The sequence below is a fragment of the Chelon labrosus genome, assembly GCF_963514085.1.
Source record: "Chelon labrosus genome assembly, chromosome: 8".
Taxonomy (NCBI): domain Eukaryota; kingdom Metazoa; phylum Chordata; class Actinopteri; order Mugiliformes; family Mugilidae; genus Chelon; species Chelon labrosus.
In genome coordinates this window covers 5,134,632-5,155,853 of record NC_140358.1, presented here as the reverse complement: position 1 = coordinate 5,155,853, position 21,222 = coordinate 5,134,632, and the positions used below count along the sequence as shown (strand labels likewise).

At 39.7% G+C, this 21,222-nt stretch overlaps 2 protein-coding genes across 8 annotated transcripts; both read left to right on the top strand.

The window, feature by feature from the left end:
* Nucleotides 1-59: 59 nt before the first annotated feature.
* Nucleotides 60-1,654, top strand: LOC311491988 (heterogeneous nuclear ribonucleoprotein A0-like; the record flags this gene model as incomplete). The annotated part of the gene is made up of 1 exon (XM_084550092.1): nt 60-1,654. The coding sequence occupies one exon, from the start codon at nt 60-62 to the stop codon at nt 954-956; it is 897 nt and encodes a 298-aa protein (XP_084406218.1). The 3' UTR covers nt 957-1,654.
* Nucleotides 1,655-3,835: 2,181 nt separating this feature from the next.
* On the top strand, nt 3,836-21,218 carry klhl3 (kelch-like family member 3). Of its 7 annotated transcripts, XM_084549677.1 has the most exons (16): nt 3,836-3,984; nt 7,003-7,161; nt 8,720-8,826; nt 8,910-9,031; nt 9,644-9,691; nt 10,954-11,116; nt 11,311-11,420; nt 12,758-12,874; nt 13,578-13,727; nt 13,830-13,947; nt 14,568-14,765; nt 15,747-15,848; nt 15,941-16,069; nt 16,525-16,665; nt 17,724-17,867; nt 18,002-21,218. In XM_084549677.1, the coding sequence occupies exons 1-16, from the start codon at nt 3,848-3,850 to the stop codon at nt 18,028-18,030; spliced, it is 1,974 nt and encodes a 657-aa protein (XP_084405803.1). In that variant the 5' UTR covers nt 3,836-3,847; the 3' UTR covers nt 18,031-21,218. The 7 variants fall into 7 exon arrangements, with proteins under 7 accessions (XP_084405803.1, XP_084405806.1, XP_084405802.1 ...); XM_084549680.1 differs by lacking the exon at nt 9,644-9,691 and having other exon boundaries at nt 7,027-7,161; XM_084549676.1 differs by lacking the exon at nt 18,002-21,218 and having other exon boundaries at nt 7,027-7,161; nt 17,724-17,970.
* Nucleotides 21,219-21,222: the final 4 nt, after the last annotated feature.

Sequence of the window (21,222 nt, the reverse complement as noted above, 5' to 3'; positions counted from 1 at the left end):
TCATTGAAGAAGAAGAGGGACGGACTCGGCACGCTATCCTCCTCAGAAGAAATTCAATCATGACGGCCAAACTTTGCAAGCTTTTCGTTGGAGGACTCAACGTGCAGACCACAGACGATGGACTCCGCCAGTATTTCGAGCAGTTCGGCTCGCTCACCGACTGCGTGGTGGTCATGAACCAGCAGCTCGGACGGTCCCGCTGCTTCGGCTTCATCACCTACTCGACGCCGGAGGAGGCCGACGCAGCAATGGCGGCTAAGCCACATGTCGTCGATGGCAACACCGTGGAGCTCAAAAGGGCCGTGGCGCGAGAGGACACCCAGAATCCGGACATCAGCGCCAATGTGAAGAAAATATTCGTCGGCGGTGTTAAAGACCACATCGAGGCGGACAACCTGACCGAGTACTTCTCGCAGTTCGGCGTGGTGGAGAAGGCCGAGATCATCTCCGACAAGCTAACCGGCAGGAAGAGAGGCTTCGGCTTTGTCTACTTCGAGGACACCGACTCCGCCACTAAAGCCGTGCTGACCAAATACCACACCATAAACGAGAACAAGGTGGAGGTAAAGAAAGCCCTGACCAAGCAGGAGATGTCCACCGGCGGCGGCAGGGGCGGTAGAGGTCGAGGAAGAGGGATGCAGAGCTATGGCGGCGGAAGAGGAGGCGGCGGCTACGGGGGAGGCTACGGCGGCAATTACGGAGGTGGCTACGGCTATGGCGGGGGATACAACGGCGGCGGAGGCTACGGGGGAGGCTACGGTGGATACGAAGAGTACGACAACCAGATGGGGGATTCTTACAGCAACGGTGACTTTGGGGATGGCTATGGACAGCAGCAGTCCAATTACGGAGCAATGAAGGGGGGCAACTATTCCTACAGGAGCGGTGCTCCATACAACAGAGGCGGCGGCGGTGGGGGCTACGGCAGGGGTGGCGGATTCAGTGGTGGCTATTAGTGCCTCCTACTCCAAAGTGAGATGTTCATAGGGAAATTTTTTGATTGATATGAACTTGAATTACACACACACACACACCTACACAATCCCAGGTGGGGGTGAAGGGGGGAGTCTTTGTTGAATTCAATTTAAGAGAGCAGTGCCCATCACCCACACGGAATGAATGAGACTGTCCTCTGGTTCCTAGCTGCCCCCACCCGGCATCCATCTGTCCTCTTACACAGTATGGACTTTACTACTAAGAATTGTGAATTATTGAATTGTATTTTGTTATGTTGAAGGGGGAAAGACTTGTTTTAAACCATTTGTAAAGCCGTAATTCACCGTCAGTCACTGCTTCTCATCTCAAAAAAATGTTGAGTTTTGTTTGTCCTGCAAAACCAGCCAGATTTTGTCTGTTAATTTTGCATCATAAGCTCAGGGTTTTCAGTGCAGTTGGTGGCAGTGTCGGGCAGCATGATGGGACTCGATTGCTTGAGTTTCTTGATCTTAAAACATTTTCGTGGCAAAGTATTTTTTTCTGGAGAAATGCCACGGACTGTTTTTGTGTTGTCTGTAAATTTATTTTTTTTTCTTTCCACTTTCCCGTCCTATTACTGGTTTTTGTTTAGATTAAAAACAGTTTGAAATCATGTGTTCAGTTCACCCCTATGTTTTATTCTGCTTTTATTAAAGTTTTTAATGTTTTGAAAATCTAATCTAATCTCTCAGTCTTAATTTAAATCGAATGGATTACGTTTCAGCAGGTTTAATATTAAAATATGTATGTTTTGGATCAAGTTCATAAAGCGACCACCAGGAGGAAGCATTGCTTATAAATACGATTCCAGTCCATCGGCCATTTTATAATGGCATAGACTCTTAATTTGGAGGTGATAATGCACATTAGAAGCAGTACTTTTTAATTGACGTGGTTCTTCTGATTAAATTTTTATTTTCTTTTAGAGAGCGATATGGTAGTCTTAATTACAGTAAATTAATACTTGAATAAAAACAATGAAACCAGGGTCAAATATATCAAATTCTGTATATCCATTTCCAAGGCAAAGCTCTGTAATGCATTAACCGTTTCCTAAATGGTTTCTTTCTAAGCTTCCATAAAGAGTTTCTGAGTTTTCTGTAAACCTGATGAAATATGGCAAATAACCAGTTTTTCAGTTGAACCTGGATGACGGGTCTTTCCAGTTCAAGTTCAAGGTCCCATAGCGTAGACGTTCATTATGAGGAGAGAATGTGTGGAGAAAATAAGGTGCACTGATAGACAAGAATTTGGTTTCTGGGTATGATAACTTCCAACGAATATGCAAGTTTTTTTTTAAGCATTAATATAAATTATAGCCTCATTTTTGCAGTATTCAGTCTAATTTAGCAGCTTTATTTGACTAATACCCTTGAGCAAAAACACAACTTAAAGTGGAAGAAAAAGAAAGTCAATGTAAAAGATGTACATATTTTTGTGGGTTTTATTTATTTTATTTTTTTCTAGAAATAAGTGTCCTCTTCTCCAGTAAGTCAGATAATTGGAAAAGTGTGGAGAGTTCATCATGTAGCATCAGAGAATAGTTCTAGACCCTTTAGTGCATAATAACAGTAGTAAAATAAGTTCAGACATCTGAGACTAAGACTGATGTTATCCAGATTATTGGTCAGTTGCTGCAACCAATTTGTATTTTCTGTTCCAGGAACTTAGCCCAGATTTGTAGTCCACGCTTTCACGCCTTGGGAAACATGTATGGAATGTTTCCTTCTAGTTACCAGCAAACTAGGGCTGGAATAATATTTAGTTTGCATACAACAAATTGATTCAATGCAATATTTTTTAAGAAGATGCATGATATAGAGCAAATATAAACTCTTTCTATGGCTAAACAGAATTAGCTATAATTCATCTCATACTTTAGTCCCTTCTGATCCAATGTTTTTGTAATGGACACAAAAAGTTTAAATCAGCTGATATTTACTCTTCTCCAGAGAATTAGTCTTAAGATTTTTTTGACATCGCATATTTTTATTAGACATTTTAAATGGCCATTAATGGGCGCCACAAACATGGAGTCTTTAGAAAGATTCGTCATCGGATTACTCATGTGAATTGATCTTAATGACATCCCTCCCTCCACAATCGCAGTCGTTGTTCAGTGTGATAGATGAAGGACAGGTAAGTCTTTCTTCGGGATCTTTGCCATCTGTACTCGGATCAGCTGTTGACTGCAGCTGTGTCCTTCTCATGGTCCACTGTTTGTCCCAGGTTTGCAACTCGTCCACATGGCCAGATGCTCATGTGATGAACAGATGATCATTATTGTTGCTTTACAGACAAAAATATTTTATCTCCCTTTCAATGGACGCAGGTTCTAAAGGGATCATAGCACAGTGTTCTTTAGTTGTGTAAATTAGCAATAAAGCAATAAATGACCAGCTGGAATACAGCATTGCAAAATTTCATTCACATACAATTTTGCTGAAACAGCATATGTTGTATATTACGTCTTTAAAAATGAATGCACACCATGCACCTTCAGTCAGTAGACCTGAGCCCAGAACTCCATTCAGGTCTATAATAATATCTTTTACAGCATTTAATGAACTTTCAAATCAGGGAAATGATAAGAGAAATAAGTAGTTGGAATAAAAGGAATGGAGAGAGAGATCTCTTAATTTTAGAGAGATGAGAGCACTTGTTACATCTTATGTTTCTATTATCACTCAAAACAAAAAGTGAGTATTAGTGCCTTTTCTTGTTATATTACCTTGTATGGTGGTTGAATACTGCTTTTTTATTAATATAGAAATTAATAAATCTATGAAAATGTTATCGTTACATATATTCAGGTACGAAAGTACGTTCTATTTTCTTATTTTTGTACCATGTGAGTCATTCCAAAGTACAAATGCGTGTTCGTGTGTTGGTGTCTTTTCTTAACCACGGAGTGATACCTCTCCGTAATACACAATCTGTGTGCAGTTGCTCGGCGCTCATGCCTGCCGTGGTGTCTGACTCCGTGAGGATGGACGGTGTGTCGTTGGGGTGAGTTGGCTCAGCTGTAGGGATTATTTTGCCGAGCTGTGATTCATGCTGCTTCTACATCTGTTGGATAACATTTTAGCCCGTCTGATCCACTGGATATAAAGCCAACACGGGCAAACCGAGAGATCCGTTTTAGCACACCAACTGTCGCTAGCCTTGTTGACTAGTTAGCTTCTCTCCGTTAGCTAGCATCCCTGGCTGCTCACCTGATGCACTTCCCAACCAGAGTTGACATGTAGGGAAACTGTCATCGTGTCATTGCTTACACACATTGTACTGAGTGTGTGCTGGGTTTTACTTGTCTTAGAATTGATGCTTTCTACGATTTGGGAAGTGATTTGTGGCAGTTAACGGTCGCTGTCATGAGCTAGCAATGAAGTTACATTGTTAGCAATGCTAACAGCTAGCAAGCAACTGCCAGCTTGACGCACAGCAAACCCAAAACAAACACCTTTATTGCTTAAAATCTTCTTCTTTTTGAACACAAACTAACGACCTTTCTATATAGCAATGTGTAAAATACATATACTTAGCAGAAGAGTTTGGACACCTGTGCTGTTGTGCGTTTATTTAACACAATAACCCCGTGTTTGTAAGTGCTGCATCATTATTTCTTCAAGCTTGTTTTGTGGGAAAAATCACCGGTCATTGTAAGAGTTAAGATAATAAAAGCACAAGGATACAGTACAGTACATGCACGGTGGAGAGAGACTTGCAAAAAAGAGGAAAACATGGAGCAAATGTCCCGTTATCTGTTGGTTAAAAGGAGAATTTAAAGATTAAGGTTTGATTGGAAAAACAGCAAGTCTGTACAGTCAGACAGTATTGTAAAGCTGTACAAAAGGGTGATGCTGTGTTTTATGTCCTTTAAGTTTCATCCACTAAAAAAACAAATGACACACCACGAAATACCCAGATGAGGCGTAACATTATGACCACCTTCCTAGTATTGTGTAGGTCTCCCTTGTGCATCCAAAACAGTTGTGACTCATCAGAGAGTGGACATGGGCCTTCTGAGGGTGTCCTGTGGTGTCTGGCAAAAGACTGTTGTTAGTGAGGGTCTTTGGGTTGAGGGGAGGGGCCTCTGTGGATCATCCCACAGATACTTGATCAGTTTGGGATCTAGTGAATTTGGAGGCCAGGTCAACACCTTGTGCTGTTCTTCATGTTTTTTCAGTTGTTCCTAAACCGTTTTTGTGTGTGTGTCTGTGTCAGGCTGCATCCTGCTGGGATGGCTGTTGCCATCAAGGAGTGTCATTGCTATGGGGTGGGGGTCCCTGTTCTGGTCTAGGTGGATGCTACATGTCTAAGTAACATCTACATGAATGCCAGGTCCAAAAGTTTCCCCACAGGACATTGTATTGTCACAAGATGGTCAATGTAATTTACTTCTTCTGTCAGGGGTTTTAATGTTGTGGCTGATTGGTGTATATCCAATGTACATGTATATACACTGATCAACCCTAACATTGTGACTGGTTATAGTCACTGGTCAGGTCAATAACAGTGATCTAGTTATTGTGACGCCTGTCAGTACGTGGGATATATTAGGCAGTATGTAAACATTTTGACCTCAAAGTTAAAAGCATAAAAAATGGGCAAGCAACTCAGTTGTGATGTCTAGAAGACAGCTCTTGTGAGGCGATCCTTGTCAGTACCCATAAAAAAAGAAACTGGCCCAAGAAAGGAGAAGGGGTGAACCAGCAACAGAGGCAAGGCTTGTTGATGCACGTGGGGATCAAGGGCTGGCCTGCATGACTTATTGTATCTTGTGTTGCTGAAAAAGTTAATGCTGGTTCTGATGGAAAGGTGTCAAAACATTTGAGTTGGGCTGCATATCTGCAAATGTGTCAGTGTTCCCACGCTGACCCCTATCCACTGCTGAAAGCTCCTTCAATGGACACCTGAGCATCAGAACTGGACCACAGAGACATGGTGGTCTGGTCCTATGGAGTGCCTATTCTTTTGTTTCATAATAATTATTGGGTGCCTATGCGCCACTTATCTGGGAAACGTATGTCACCAGGACCCAGGTTTAACGATTAAAAAAAAATCGTTACATTGTAATGAAATCATCAATTTTATTCTCATAACTGGTTGGTGGTTTTAATGTTGTGACTGATAGGTGTGTGTAGAATATGTGGATTAATTCACCAATACAAAATAGTCCCTAATAAATGTACAAGTTGCTGCTTTAGCTGGGGAAATATTAAAGGAAATGGTGCCATATAATTGTGACTATGATAAAAATATTTATATTATAAAACATATGCTACCTTCTTCTTTATCCTTTTAATCCCATGGATTTAAGAATATGATTAAAAGATCTGGGTCAAGGAATACTTTCATATATTCTCCTTTAATTCAGCAGTCACTTATGGTTGAGTGGTTATGTAGTCCAAATTAGAGCATCATTTAATAATAATATATTGCAGTATTTTCTGGAAATTGTACAAATAAATGTTTTTGTCATATCTGATGTGTGTTGAACTGATGGCAGCCAGTCCTGCAGACAAATCATTAAAGGTTGCTAAATATCTATTATTGAAGATTTGTTTAACGTCTACACTGCCTCACACTTAACCTATTTGTCCTGTTTATATTTTTGGTTTATTCTGGGTGCACAAATAAATGAAAGTTTCCTTTTAGAGTCAGTTGTGTCCAGTAATTTGGGATTACCACGAAGAACTGAGGATTATTTAAGGAGGATGGGTCAGTGGCATCATACAAGCGTTCAAAAGTAGCTGAGAGACAGTGAACCACTCTAAGAAACAGCCTTATATCTTATCAGAATCAGAATCAGCTTTAATGGCCAAGTATGTCCACATACAAGGAATTTGACTCCGGCAACTTATTATATTAATATGTGTTATAGACAATGATCAGTACATATTTATTTGATTTGCTTAATGTTTCCAGTAGTCTGTCACTGTCCTATCCTACTTTAAAAAGTCCCTCAGGTGAAGCGTGAATCAGTCCGTCTAACTGCTTGATCACCATCTATCTCCGCTGATCCAGACACTGCCTCTCATGTCTTACCAGTCTGGTGGCCACACCGGCCTCGCCGCGTCCTAACTGTGCCACCGATTCAGAGGAGGACTCGGTGAATGCGGGGATGCACACCTTCAACCAGATGCACATGAGGAAGGCTTTTCAGCTGATGAATGAGCTCAGGAGGTGTGTTGCTGTCACTGTTGTTTGTCCATACAGAAAGAAATCAAGCATGCAAGCCTGTAGGCTGCAGTGAGCTTTGAAAGTCCAAAATAATGTATTGACATCCTTAGTTCACCTGGCTTGTCTGAAAATGCCAGAGTAGCAGCTACTTCTACCTGAATTGGAACTATCAAATGCTTAAACAGCGTCCATCACTAAAACACTGGATGTGCATTAAAGACGTGATGCTTGTGAGCTAATTTTCGTGCATCCACAATTAAAAACTTTCAGCTAATGGAAATATCTCCTAGTTTTTTGGTGTATGCAGCAGTTACAGCTCCCCTCCAGAGATATGTGAAGAGACATGTGAAGAAAATATGTTCTTTTCCCAACAAAAAAAAAGTAAAAAAAAGTTGGATTAAATCTACGCCTACATCTCCAGTCCAGCATCTATACTTTATACACGATATACAGAATATATTCTGAGAGGAGTAAGTGTTACACAAGTCCTTACAGTTTCATAAGACATCACAAGACGATGTTGCTTTTCTTGCTCAGTCACATAGTTGAATACAGACACTTATTAACTGTGAATTTGCTGGAAGGTATACTGAATTTTGAGGGAAACTGCAACAAGTTAGAGCCTCAGAATAATATCTGTAATGTACTGAAGTCTACACATTAATGACTGGTAAGTCATGTAATAATATCTGTATAGTATGTTTTTTTTTTTCCCTACGCTGGCCCAAATCCATCTATATTTTACATTCATTTTTAAGTGCAATCCTCATGTAGTTATCATTAATTGATATAACTTGATAAAACTGTTTCCCTTTGACATTAAAGATTATGTCAAAATGCTAACTAAACAATCTAAATCTTTGCATCACAAAGGTTCTCGTATTGTATTCAGAATTTGTTTAAAATAACTGAGAGAGCTGTTGTTTCAACTGTGTTGAATAATTTCTGAGTATGTGGATTGTAGTACTGTTGAATTGTATTGGGTTGTACTGATACGTTTCTATTACTTTGACAAACTCTTCTTAGTCAGCATGCTAGGTTAAATAACAGAAACAATCCATTAACAGCACAGCAAAATGATTACACAGTTGAATCACCACCTTTCCCATACTGTTTCAAAATAAACTGAAGATTATAACAATCATGAAGGAGGATTTAGTGCAAGACTGTTATATTAAGATGCTTTTGTTTTCACTAGTGTACCTAATAAACTAGCACGTGAGTATACATTGACCATGGTTCCATTTATAAAAGCAATAAAAGGGTTCAACATGCAAGGGTGTGCTTACCTTTTATAGGAGCTTTTAAGAATGCACATTTTCTGGCAACAGTATTATCCTTGCATGATGAGCCTATTTCTTGGCTCCTGTATGCATATTTCATTTTAATATATATGCGCAACCTCTATTTCAAACATCATAATAACGGCCTGCTGGGAAAGCTCCTTTATGCTGTACTGTTCCTTTTTTTTAGTCCTTCCAACATTTAGCAGAGCCTTGGATCCAGGTGGACAGTAAACACATGAACACATCATCATCACATTATCTATTTCTGTCTTAAGTAAAAAGATGCTGTGTGACGTCCAGCTTGTGGCGGGGAGTGTTGAAGTGCCAGCTCACAGGGTGGTCTTAGCGTCCTGTAGCCCCTACTTCTGTGCCATGTTTACAGGTAAATTAACACACAATTCATCTGGCATTGTCTCTGATATATGGCTCTTATGCTTAGTTGTGTGTTTCTTGTTTTGTGTGCAGGTGATATGAGTGAAAGCAAAGCCCAGCAGGTGGAGATCAGAGACGTGGACGGGCAGACTTTGAGAAAACTGGTCGACTACATTTACACAGCTGAGATAGAGGTCACAGAAGACAACGTCCAGGTGAGTGTGTGTGCTGGAAAGCGTTTATGAGGAGAGGTATTTAGAGAAAGCGAATATAGTGTTTTCCGTCTGTGTTTTTTTTCTCTGTTACAGTGGGTGTTATGTTGTTTCAAAGCCTGGTTTTGCATTTGAAAACAGTAGCTCAGTTCATTTTGTCACACGTTCTCACATTTTTTTAACAGTTCGGAATATTAAATAAAGACAGACCTGCTGCTGCTCCGAGCAAAAATATCGCAGCATTAGTCAGAAGTTCCTTGCTGTTGAAAAGGAAACTTGTAATGGCTGACTTGACCTTTTTCTTTGTGTGGACCTTTGTTTTTGTTTCAACAACTGAGGCAGGAGTCAGAACAACAGCATAACAAGCTGCTATCAAAACCAACCAGCTTTTATTTTTAATTGCAAAAAAGGAGGAAAAAAACACAAGTCATTTCCTATTTTATTAGTTTAAAGATGTCATTTTTTAACAGGCCATGAGATAAGATGAGACGTAGTTTGTTATCCCAGAGGGGAAGATAGTCCTGGGAAAGTGCTGCCCACATCTACTGTACATACTATCTAAGGGAAGTTTTTCTTGTTAGTGTGATGACTTTAAGTCTTTCTCTTTAAACTCAGAAAAGCCAGAATGAACCTGTTAAGGACCAGACGTTTACTACAAAGGATGTAAGAGCTTGTAACGGTGTGGTGTGAACGGACCTAGGGGCCTGGCATTAACTCTCGATAGCTGCACTGCACTGCTCATAGCTCTGCTTGATCCAGCTGCAGGCAGGATACTTCCTCTGATTATTAGTGCAGGAAGCGTGCATGGAGAGAGGCAGGAAATCCTCCCACTGTTAGCAGCGTGCCTGCCTGATTGGCTCTCTTGTGAATCTGTAGTGTGTGTGTGTGTGTGTTTTGACTAGTGGCTAATATTCAGTAAAAGGCTGTATTTGCTCTGAGTGTTTTCCCACTAGAGTATGTGTTGTTTGCCCTGTTAGTATGCCACAGCTGCTCTCTCTATCAAGACACAAGGCTTCAGGGCAGCTGTGCACAGGAAACAGATACAATACTCACTCAGAGGATGATCTCCGACAGACTGAGAGGCAGACAGCGACTGTCTGGTGTTACTGTAACTCCACTTCCTGGATTTTATTTTATATTTTAACATTATTTTAAAGAACACGCTCCATCTAAATCACTGCAAGGGCTGCACAGTAGTGACTAGGAGTTGTACCGACCAGTCGACTTTACTGCTGTACCATGACGCTTTAAGCAGGAAGTTGACTAGTCGCTGATCACATGACAATAACAGTTTAGTATATACAGGTATAAAACCACTTATTTTTCCTGTACAAGCCTACTCATATTACTTTCAATGTAAAGTTTATTCACATATTAGGAATCATTATGGCTATAAAATATAAGAAATTGTGAAAGAGGTATCCAGAGTCCCCACCTCTCGCCCAATGACACCTGGGATACCCCCCGCGACCCTTAACAGGACAAGCGGTTACAGAAAATTAATATAATTGAAACAAAGAATTGGTTATAAAATAGTTGCCAATTCACTTTCAGACGATCTACAAATTGATTTGTTAATGAATCATTTTACATTCAATTTTTAATATTCTGCTGATAAACTGACTGGATGACAAGGCTGGCTGTAGAGGTTTATGGCTGCTGAACTAATTTATTGGTAATGTCTTGGTAGATTGGTTGAGTAGCTTTTTAACTAACAAACTAAACAATAGAACACCAAAGGAGATGAAAATAAATCTGCAGATAAATGACCTCCTTTTTACTATTGATAGTTCTAATCTTTTGGCTGTGGGTGGAAAAAATGTATCTTGTTATTTTTACTTGTTTGAATTTGTAAGGTGATGCAGCAGAATATAGATGCCCTCCTCAGTTCCTTCCAATAAAACAAAAATAAAATATTTCATCAGGTTCTTCTGCCGGCAGCCAGCCTCCTCCAGCTGATGGATGTTCGTCAGGTTTGCTGTGAGTTCCTGCAGTCTCAGCTTCATCCCACCAACTGCCTGGGCATCAGAGCCTTTGCTGACCTGCATACTTGCACACAGCTTCTTAACCAGGCCCACGCGTACGCTGGTAAGCCTTTCCTTTATGTAACGGTTAGTTTTAAATCTTTGGATAGTTGATACATGAGTATTAGATGTTTGCATGTTTTCAGAAGAAAAATAATATATGAGCTTTAACAGATATTGAGTGTATTTATATGTCATAGAGTTTATTAGATGGAAGCTAGTCTTTAGGGCTCTAACCCTACATGTTGTGTCTCTCAGAGCAGCATTTCAGTGAGGTGGTGCAGGGCGAGGAGTTTCTGGGCCTTTCTCTACAGCAGGTGTGCAGCCTCATCTCCAGTGATAAACTCACCGTGTCCACAGAGGAAAAGGTCAGACAGCAGTGTGGACACCTAATACACACACACTTGTAACATTTTAATAAAAGTAGATTTTGTGTCTGTCCTTGTCGATGAAAAGATGTGAGAGGAACAGATTCACGTGGGGGTTAACATTAACACAAAAACACAAGGATACTGACTTTAGGACATGGGACAAGTCTAACAGATGGACAAAAAAAGCATAGTTGTCCTGTTTATGATGAGCTGAACCTGGCAGTAGGCATGTTCCCGAGGATGGCATGTCTGTCTGCAGTTTGACCATCAACAGGAAGAGTCTGATGGAGCAGCTGCCCTCAAGGAGATGCAGAGAGAGCTGGACAGTGTCATACTGTACACGAAGATTTTATACACTGGAATTAATTTTTGAGTGATTTAATTAAGTTTGTAAATATGCTACTTTTTGTTTTTGTGTGTTGAATACATTTTATGACTGAAGAACTGAAGAGTTTTAGTTACCCCCACAGCTACCCTTGTAGGAAAAGAAACCTAAATTAATTGTTATGTTGCATGATACAGACATGGTGTAAGCCTTGCAAAAACACATCATACAGCTCCAAGATTAACATTAATTAAATACGTAGCTCTGTACTCTACAGTGTAGTCTGACCATTACAGCCTCTGCTTCCTAAAAATGTTTTGGTGAAGCAGAGGCTGACGTGGAGGTATGTTAGTATAGAGGCTCAGTTTTTGTTTTGAAGTTCAGAAAGAGTCTGGGTGGATGCTGAGTAATGTTCTTCTTTCCTTCAACTACCGTCGCTGTTGTCAGCATAGGTGTTGTCACAGCAGGGGTGATTCTGATTGGCTCCAGTGAAGCTGCTCCACAGGCCATTAAAAGTAGATCAAGAGTGATGTGTGCAAATCAAATCACTGCATATGGAACTATAGATCACTGACAGGGTGCGCCGGTTGCCACCTTTGTTATGTTGATTGCTTCTTGGAGCAATTGATAGTGGTATTTCACTCTGAAAGACATCTTGAGCGATGCTGTTCTCACGCGAATTAAGTTTTTAGGATGCGTGTTGGGTGTCGCACATACACCAATTACCCTACTTTGTTTCAAATGAAGTGCCCATCAGATTATCAGTGTGTGTCTGAAAAGCATCTCCACCCAAACATCAACTTCCCAAAAACATCAATTACTCCAGCTTCACGCAGCTGTTGACCCGATGTCGTAAAATGTAGCTTATATGAACACAGTTTTGGCCTTTAATTCATTTACTGATCCCGACATATCCCTATGTTTGTGAAGACAAAGAAAGGATTTTTTTTCTTTCTCATCATCACTCCTCCTCACTGTTGCCTGAATCTCTTCCTCATGTCTCTCCCAGGTGTTTGAGGCAATGATAGCTTGGATCAAACACGATAAGCCGGCTCGTCTGGAGAACATGCCCAAACTAATGGAGCATGTCAGACTTCCACTACTCTCCAGGGATTACCTGGTACAGGTAAAGGAAATTCTCTGTCACTGCCACTTTGTTTGTTGCTTTATTGATAATCACATGAAATTCAAACTGATGTGAAAGCCATCAGGGAACACGAAAACAGTTGTGCCTGTTTACCATTTTACAAGTAAAGGACTTCAGTATTTCTCCTGGGGCCTTTCTGGAGTTTAGCAAAAAGCACAAATGCCTTCCTCCTACAGCCACACATGGAATTCACTAAAATGTTTCACCGTAATGCTTGAAATTTTACTAGTGTAGCTCTGAATTTATTTGTGTGAGCTGCTCAGTATGTATTGTAACGGGTTCAGTTTGTTCTTCTATACGCTGTAAATTAGCAAAATCATCATTTTTTCCCCACTTCGTTGATTTCTTTAATATCATGCAAATAAGAAACCTGGCTTCTGTAGGAGGGAAACCAGATTTTTCCCAGGACGATTTCTCTAGAGAACACAGATTTGTCGGCCGTCTTTGGAGAAAATCAGGTTTCTGCTGAGCTTTTCACAAGCAAACATCTGCATAACAATAGACTGTAAGCAGGCATGGTAACAGTAGAGTGGCAGGATGAAAGCTTATTACATAGAGCGAAGCCTCCTTGCATTTAAAACAAGTTCAACTAAAATGGCTACTAAGACTACTAAAAAGCATTGTCCTGTGCCTTCACTGTTTAGTAAATTTAGGCTGACTGAAATGTGCTCCCTGTTTTTAGATCGTTGAGGAAGAAGCTTTGATAAAGAACAACAACACCTGCAAAGATTTTCTCATAGAAGCGATGAAGTATCACCTGCTGCCAGCTGACCAGCGGCACCTCATCAAGACTGACAGGACGCGCCCCCGAACACCTATCAGCATCCCAAAGGTGCACAGGAAAACTTGTCAAGACATAACATGCACTCATTGATCCAAGATACATGTCTGCACAAAACTCTGTTCTTCCTGTAATCGGTGACTCTGTGTACAGGTGATGATTGTGGTGGGCGGTCAGGCTCCGAAAGCCATCCGCAGCGTGGAATGTTACGACTTTCAGGAGGATCGTTGGTACCAGGTAGCCGACCTGCCTTCAAGACGCTGCCGGGCAGGTCAGTTTGTGCATGAGCGTGTTAAAATGTATTAAAGTGATGTATAAAAACAAAGAAGGGAAAAAAAAAACTCCTACACAGTGTCACTTACTGCTGGAAGTATAATCCCAAAATAAAAGACATACTCTACAATATAAGCCCTATTATGAGATGGGTGGCACAATATTTTGATGTGTGTGATTTTTATTTAGTGATGCATTGATGTGTTTCTAAATCCCATGACGTCCCCAGGTAATACTCATCCTGTGTCAATAGTACTATACTCTCAACATGTCAGCTGCAAACAAGCTGCAAAAAAGTAATATTACGAGATCTATAATAATGAATTTGTATTTTGATCCCTCTGTGCAGCTGCATTACCACATATGAACTTTGGACAAAAAGAGAAGCAGACGAAATATTTTAAAAACTGTTAATCTGTACAAAAACTTTCATCTTAGTTGAAATGAACAATTTGTGGTTAATAAGCTAACATCCACAAACCCACTATGTTTTTAGGTATCCACAATTACAGACATTTTTCAAAATCTTGTTGAGGCGGAAACGATTTTAATTTGTCTTCTCAAATTCGATTATTATCATAGGTTATGCTCAATGTTTTTTCCCGTCTTGTTTCCCAGGTGTGGTTTCCATGGCGGGCCGAGTGTATGCAGTCGGAGGGTTCAACAGTTCGCTGCGGGAGCGAACGGTGGATGTGTACGACGGAGCGAGAGACCAGTGGAGCGCGGCGGCGAGCATGCAGGAGAGGCGTAGCACGTTGGGAGCTGCTGTGTTGGGGGATTTACTGTACGCTGTGGGAGGCTTTAATGGAAGCATAGGTAAACACAGACACATAGGAGATGTTCATTCATCCACAGACACTCAGTCACTGTTAATATATTTACAAAAAATACAGATTTCTGATCACAAGTTGTATAATTCTGACAATGTGTTAAAATTAAAATAAGACTTTCAAATAAGGAACTTTTAATTTCCAAAACTGAAAGTTTAGTTTGGTGCATTTTGATTGAAGTTGGGAACGAGCTTCGTAATGAAATTCATTCTTAATAGTTTGCAGTCTATCACTAGCACATAGAGCAGGGGTCGCGTTAACCGCGTTAGCTTCTCTGCCGAGTGAGATGTAAGATGTTTGAATGGTGCAGTTTATTGATTATATATCAATCAAATGTGGTAGGACTCAACTGACCCGGTTAAATAGACTCTAGATTCATGATTCTTGAGTCGTCTTTGATGGCCGGTCATATGAGCCGAATCTTTTTTCCCACTGCTACTGAATATTAATTAAAAATGAATGAAAATTAAATGCTATTGAATATGTCTTTATTATCGTTTAAAAACTTTTTAAATAAAGATTTTTATGACCCTGTCAGTCAAAATGACAGAAAACGAAAAAGTCTAGCGCAACCTCTGACATACAGATAAAATATCTGAAGTTGTTTTGATTTTCACTCCTTTCTTTAACAATAAAATCAATGAATTGTGAGCACACGGTTAAAGACACTACACCACAAGTCCTACACAAGTAAAGCATCTCCAGCTTACATTTCATATTTCTCTGCAGACTTTATCTGGCTGAGAGTGAGCAGATACAATTGCTTACAGTAGCACAACTATCTACTACAGTGTTAACAGTAAACGGAGGAACCGTGGGAGTCATTTTCTCGATAACAGTCCTTATCAGTTAGGCATAAAACCCCAACGCTCATATATCGCCTTTATCTTCGAATGTATGTTCATTTTCTATTTAATATCTTTCTCATCTGCTTATCTCTCTTGCTTTCTTTGTGTCTTGGTTTCAGGTTTGTCGACAGTAGAGGCCTACAGTTATAAAACCAACGAGTGGATGTATGTGGCACCCATGAACACGCGACGCAGCAGTGTGGGTGTAGGCGTGGTGGATGGTAGGAATAAAACGTGTGACCTGAGTTACATTATTTCATCTTAAAGTAAAGTAAAGTAAAGTAAAACAAAACTTGTTTATGTTCATTTACAGGGAAGCTGTACGCAGTGGGTGGTTATGACGGAGCATCACGTCAGTGTCTCAGCACGGTGGAAGAATATGACCCAGTGTCTGATCAGTGGTGCTACGTGGCTGATATGAGCACACGGCGAAGTGGAGCAGGTACACACCAAACATACTACATACAACATAATCACACCAAGTTATTTGGAGAAGTCGTACACTTACATTACATGATGTTTTACTATAGTTGATGATGCAGTAGGGTAGACTCTTTGCTGACAGTTTCTTATGAAAGAATTGCACCCCCTGGTGGACTGACTGCCAATGTACAAGCAGTCAGTAAAATAACTGTGCTTGCCTCAAAACCTTTTTTCTTGCCTCCAAAAAATTAAAGGATCCATCTACAGACTATTTTAATTGTCAATAAGCACTTAAAATAATTTTTCCCAGGAAAAATTCATAATATTTGCAAATTAAGAATTTGAGTTATTGACAAAGTAATCAATTTAACTAGACAAGAAGAGTAGTTTTATCAGATTTATCAGTAATGTAAATAATTGTGAGTTGCTCCCTGAAAGACCACTCTACAACATGTGTTTTTTTTGTGTGTCCAGGTGTGGGTGTGCTAAGCGGTCAGCTGTATGCAGCAGGCGGACATGACGGCCCTCTGGTGAGGAAGAGCGTTGAGGTGTACGACCCCCAGACCAACACCTGGAGATTGGTTTGCGACATGAACATGTGTCGACGAAACGCAGGTCAGACAACGAACATAGACACACAACATCAGCCACTTCTTACAAATAAGTCAGTCAGTCAGTCAATTCTTATATAATAGAGTCTTGGTATTGATTTATTGTAATTCCTTTCTGCACTGCTTTGGAAATGCATTTGCTAATGTCTGCTGAAGAAACATTTGTTTATAAACGGACGGACTGAGCTAAAATCTGTGGCTTTCAGTCTATGTGAAGTACCAATTGGATGTTTACAGATCTGTACGAGATAATAGACAACTGAAATGAAACCTATGAACACCTAGATGCATAACTTACTAGAAAGAAAATATGTGTGCTGATCTAAGAAACTAGATATGTTAATTATAGTTTTTTTATCTGCAAAACAAAACACAAATGTATATAATATGTTGACACACACACACACACACACATACATATATATACATATATTAGGGATGACAATTATTAGTACCATTGCATTCATGGCTAAGACTGTGTACTACCCTCACTAAAATCAAGGCATTGCAATTGCATAAATTAATATTCATGTTTAAAAGAATAAATCAATTACAAAATTATGAAAATATTTATTTAGCCATTCCAATAATGCACAGTATAAAATAAAATTCAAAATAAAATGTTTAACTTGACCCCACTCATGTGTACATTAAATAATAATGGAGCAGAAGCTTTTGCAGAAAAATAGCACTGTCCCTTTAAGAAAGACGGTAGTCTTAATTGAAGTTGTGCATGGCTGTGGATGCATGCCGCTGAACGGGCATGTCGCAATAAAAAGTGAAAAAGATGAACATTTGTCTTGCTGTTTTGGTGGTGCAGCAGATAAATGATTAGACCAACTTCACGATCTACCGGTTGATCGCGATCTATGTAATGGGCACTCCTGCCACCATCACAACATCCTGTTTCGGCCGTGTTGTTTCGGTGATAAAAGCCTTTCGGCCGAAACCAAAAATGCAATGCAATTAACTTGATGATTGAAGCAGATAAGATGTTTAACAGGCATATAAATGTACAGTGATCTGTCAGTGTTTTTAAACATGTACAACTCTGTCCTCAAGGTGTCTGTGCCATTAATGGACTGCTGTATGTGATCGGGGGAGACGATGGTTCCTGTAACCTCTCCTCTGTAGAGTTTTATAACCCGGCCACAGACAAGTGGAGCCTCATTCCCACCAACATGAGCAACGGACGCAGCTATGCTGGTAGGTCTCAACTGAATCCTCCGCAAACAGATATTTCTACATCACAGAGACAAATGAATGTGTCATTTTAGTGTAATTTTATTTGTTATTAAAGCTGTTTTCTCTCACTGTCCGTCATGCTGTCACTCCTTCAGGGGTAGCAGTGATCGACAAGCCGCTATGACCCGGGGCCGTGGGCTCTGCGTCAGCAGACACTTTCACACAGACTCACACCGATGTCTGAAGCTCAGTGGACAAAGACGAGGCCCCCTCAATCCTCAACTAACACAATCACAGATTAATCTTGGATTTTGCGTGTGTGTTTTGGGGAAAGGCTAAGTCACAACCAGATTTAGTTGGCATCTCCAAACTATTAAAACTCTGTGAGATCCAGATGTTTAAGGACACTGTTGCACTGGATAAGAAGCAACAGGATGATGAGCGTCTATGAACTTCCAGTGAGAAGTTTTCGAATGCCAAGCACATAAGTAGCAGCTGTATCAGCTGTCACGAGAGTGTCTCAGTTTGAAAGACTGATTATCGCGATGGGACTGCACTAGATCGGCCAAATGGATAGAAGTGCTTTATACGCTCCATGGTCAAATGGCTATATAATGGACTGTATCAAAACCTTAAAACACCAGCTGACAACACATCAACTGACCGCACACATTGCACTGTTTCAGGAAGACTCTTGGCTGCTGACAACTTACAAATGTTTCTGCAATAATTCACACATTGCACCTCTGGCCTGAATTTTTTCATCTGTTGTGGGTTCTTAAAATTGTGGAAACCTTGGTGCGCAATAGGACCCTTTTTTTTTTTTTTTTTTTTAAATATAAGATGTGCCCCTCCTGTACAGGTCTTTAGCAGCTCCATCTGTTGGACAGAATCATGCTGTGTCGTTACAAACACACCTCAGTTGCCAGGAAGTATTTGTTCTAACTCTGGAGGCCTGGACCTGTGAGATAATATAACGAATGTAGAAAACGTCTTATATGCAAATTAATTATCATATTTAATATTTTTTATTTCAAAGGGGCTGAGAACCACGGCGGTGGTGTCAGACCCAGGCCAGTTGATTCTGTTGTCAACACACTACTGATGCACTGATCACTTGCACTGACTGATAGACCAGCAGGCCGTCTGTCTCTCTGACTCACTGATTGGCCAGCTGGACGTCTGGCCGTCTCTCTGACTGACCAACTTAGTGTATCACTGACCTGCTGTCGGACAGATGGCCACTCAGCTGTCTGTCTTCGTTACTGATCGCACTCACAGGAGCTCTTAAACTCACCACTCAAAGGCCAAATTGTAAAAAACAAAAAAAAAAAAAGAAGGAAAGAAATTATACAAAAATGTGCCAGTTACAGTATGATGATCAGAACAATGCTGGAGATGTTTTTATAACAAACTGAAATGATGAATCGTTTCTCCTTTGTTAAAATGCACTGTAGACATTCAGCTGTAAGATGATCATGTAACAGATTTTTTTATTTATTGTTTTGGTTCAATCGATCACATAAAAAACTCACCTATTAGATTCATTAATAATCCCATATTTATACCCTCCTCAAATCCATTCAGATGAAGGCAGGTATATTTTAGATATTTAGCTAACTGGTGCCATGGGTGTGACGAAAAAAGATTTATATAAGCTGTTTTATGAGTTGTTGTTTTTTTTTTTTTTTTTTTTTTGTAGTTGTTTTTGGCCAAGCTTTGTAATCTTATTAAAAATTTTGGATTTACAGAATGAGATTAGTTGTCATATCAAAACCTGCTGGCAAATATATAAAATACTAACAATAACATACTGTCGGTTCCTTAGTTGTGTGAGCTTCATTAGTCCCATATGAGCATTTAGACTGATTCATGTGTTTTTTTACGTCTTCCATACTGGTTTCAGTTCTTACGATTTCAAACTCTTGAGTGACTTGAAACTTGCTTGAGATTCTGTGAGTGATCAGGAGCATGTGGAGCAAAGAGTTGTAGTTGGGGAGGATATGTTTCATAATGAAAACATGTCTGTTTAACGTTAGTTTCTACCACAAAATCACTCATCTTAGATTTTTTGTAGCTAACATTGTACTGGAAGATAGCACAGGTTGCGTGGTGCATTCAGACGGGAAGTGCATGTACTGTAATTAAGATTTAGGACTCCACGCCTGCCCAGTGTTCCATCAGTTAAGACAGAAAAATCAGAAGATGAGCAACAGGTTATCACATATTATTTAAAGGGTAATGTAACATTAGCAGCTTTATTTTGTCTTGTCCTGTGTTTGAAACCTCGTATTCCACAGTTTCCCACATTATAGACATTCAATTTTTATTCTTTTGTTGCAATTTTGTAAGGCACTATACAAAGCATAGATTTTGCACTAATAATTGTGAGGAAATGTTGTAAAGTAAATAAATGCACTTTACATGAAATAAGAGGTGATTTTAGGCACACACATTGATGTCAAAGTCTCTTAAGGGCACACGAACACATCACAATTCCAACATTTCTCCTCAAAAGAAACTACACACAGCTCAGTTGCATGCATCTCAAGCAAATTCAAGTCTCTGTTTGTTAATGTTCATACTGTTCTTAACAACTTGAACCAGTGGCGGTCTGGGTTGTTTCAAAAGTAATCAGTCTAAGTTTTCAGTCTTTAATCGATAAACGATGACTATGGGCAGGTTGTCATGGTGTAGATGGACTAAAACATTAAGGACACCTGTAAGGCTCATGAATAATGTAAATTTTTGACAAAACAATTTCATTTTAAAGTCTATTTAGTTGTGTTGTTAATGAAAGAACTGCTTTTAAATGGACCTTGAGATTGTTTTATCATGTGATCATTGACGTTTCCAGATCAATAACATTCTTACTGCAAATGTTATATTTTTTATATGAATTGTCATGGTTGTGAACTAAACAGTTGATATTGTGATTTGATGTTCGGGAAATCGTGTTTGTTGGACATCTTGAAGCTGGTTCTCTGTATTTACAGATGATTTATCATCAACACAAAACTAAGAATTACTTTGCAAAAAACAAACAAACAAAAAACAGCTCTAAACTGACTCTTTCTTTATTGTCTTAAATGGTAAAATTATGCATTTAGCACTTTAGGAGTTAAGGTATGAAACAGACTTCCTTTTTTTTTTACTTGATTTTCCCTCCAGGGCCAGAAGTTTAGTTTTTCTTCTGCCTAATTCACAGCACGTCACATTTGTACAAATGTAAACGGAAAAGAGTTGATTTACTTCTAAGTCAGCGTCTAGTGAGCAGTTGTTCATTTTTAGGGAAAATACATCTGATTTGAAGTATTTAATAGCACCTAAGTAAAAATAAATGTATATTTTAAAGATGATGGGAGGCTGCACTTAT

Coding starts and splice junctions, on each gene's coding strand:
- klhl3 (XM_084549675.1), top strand. CDS start 3,848: ATGCGTGTTCGTGTGTTGGTGTCTTTTCTTAACCACGGAGTGATACCT. Junction 3,985..7,002: donor ATGGACGGTGTGTCGTTGGG/GTGAGTTGGCTC, acceptor CCGCTGATCCAG/ACACTGCCTCTCATGTCTTA. Junction 9,692..10,953: donor AGACGTTTACTACAAAGGAT/GTAAGAGCTTGT, acceptor ATATTTCATCAG/GTTCTTCTGCCGGCAGCCAG.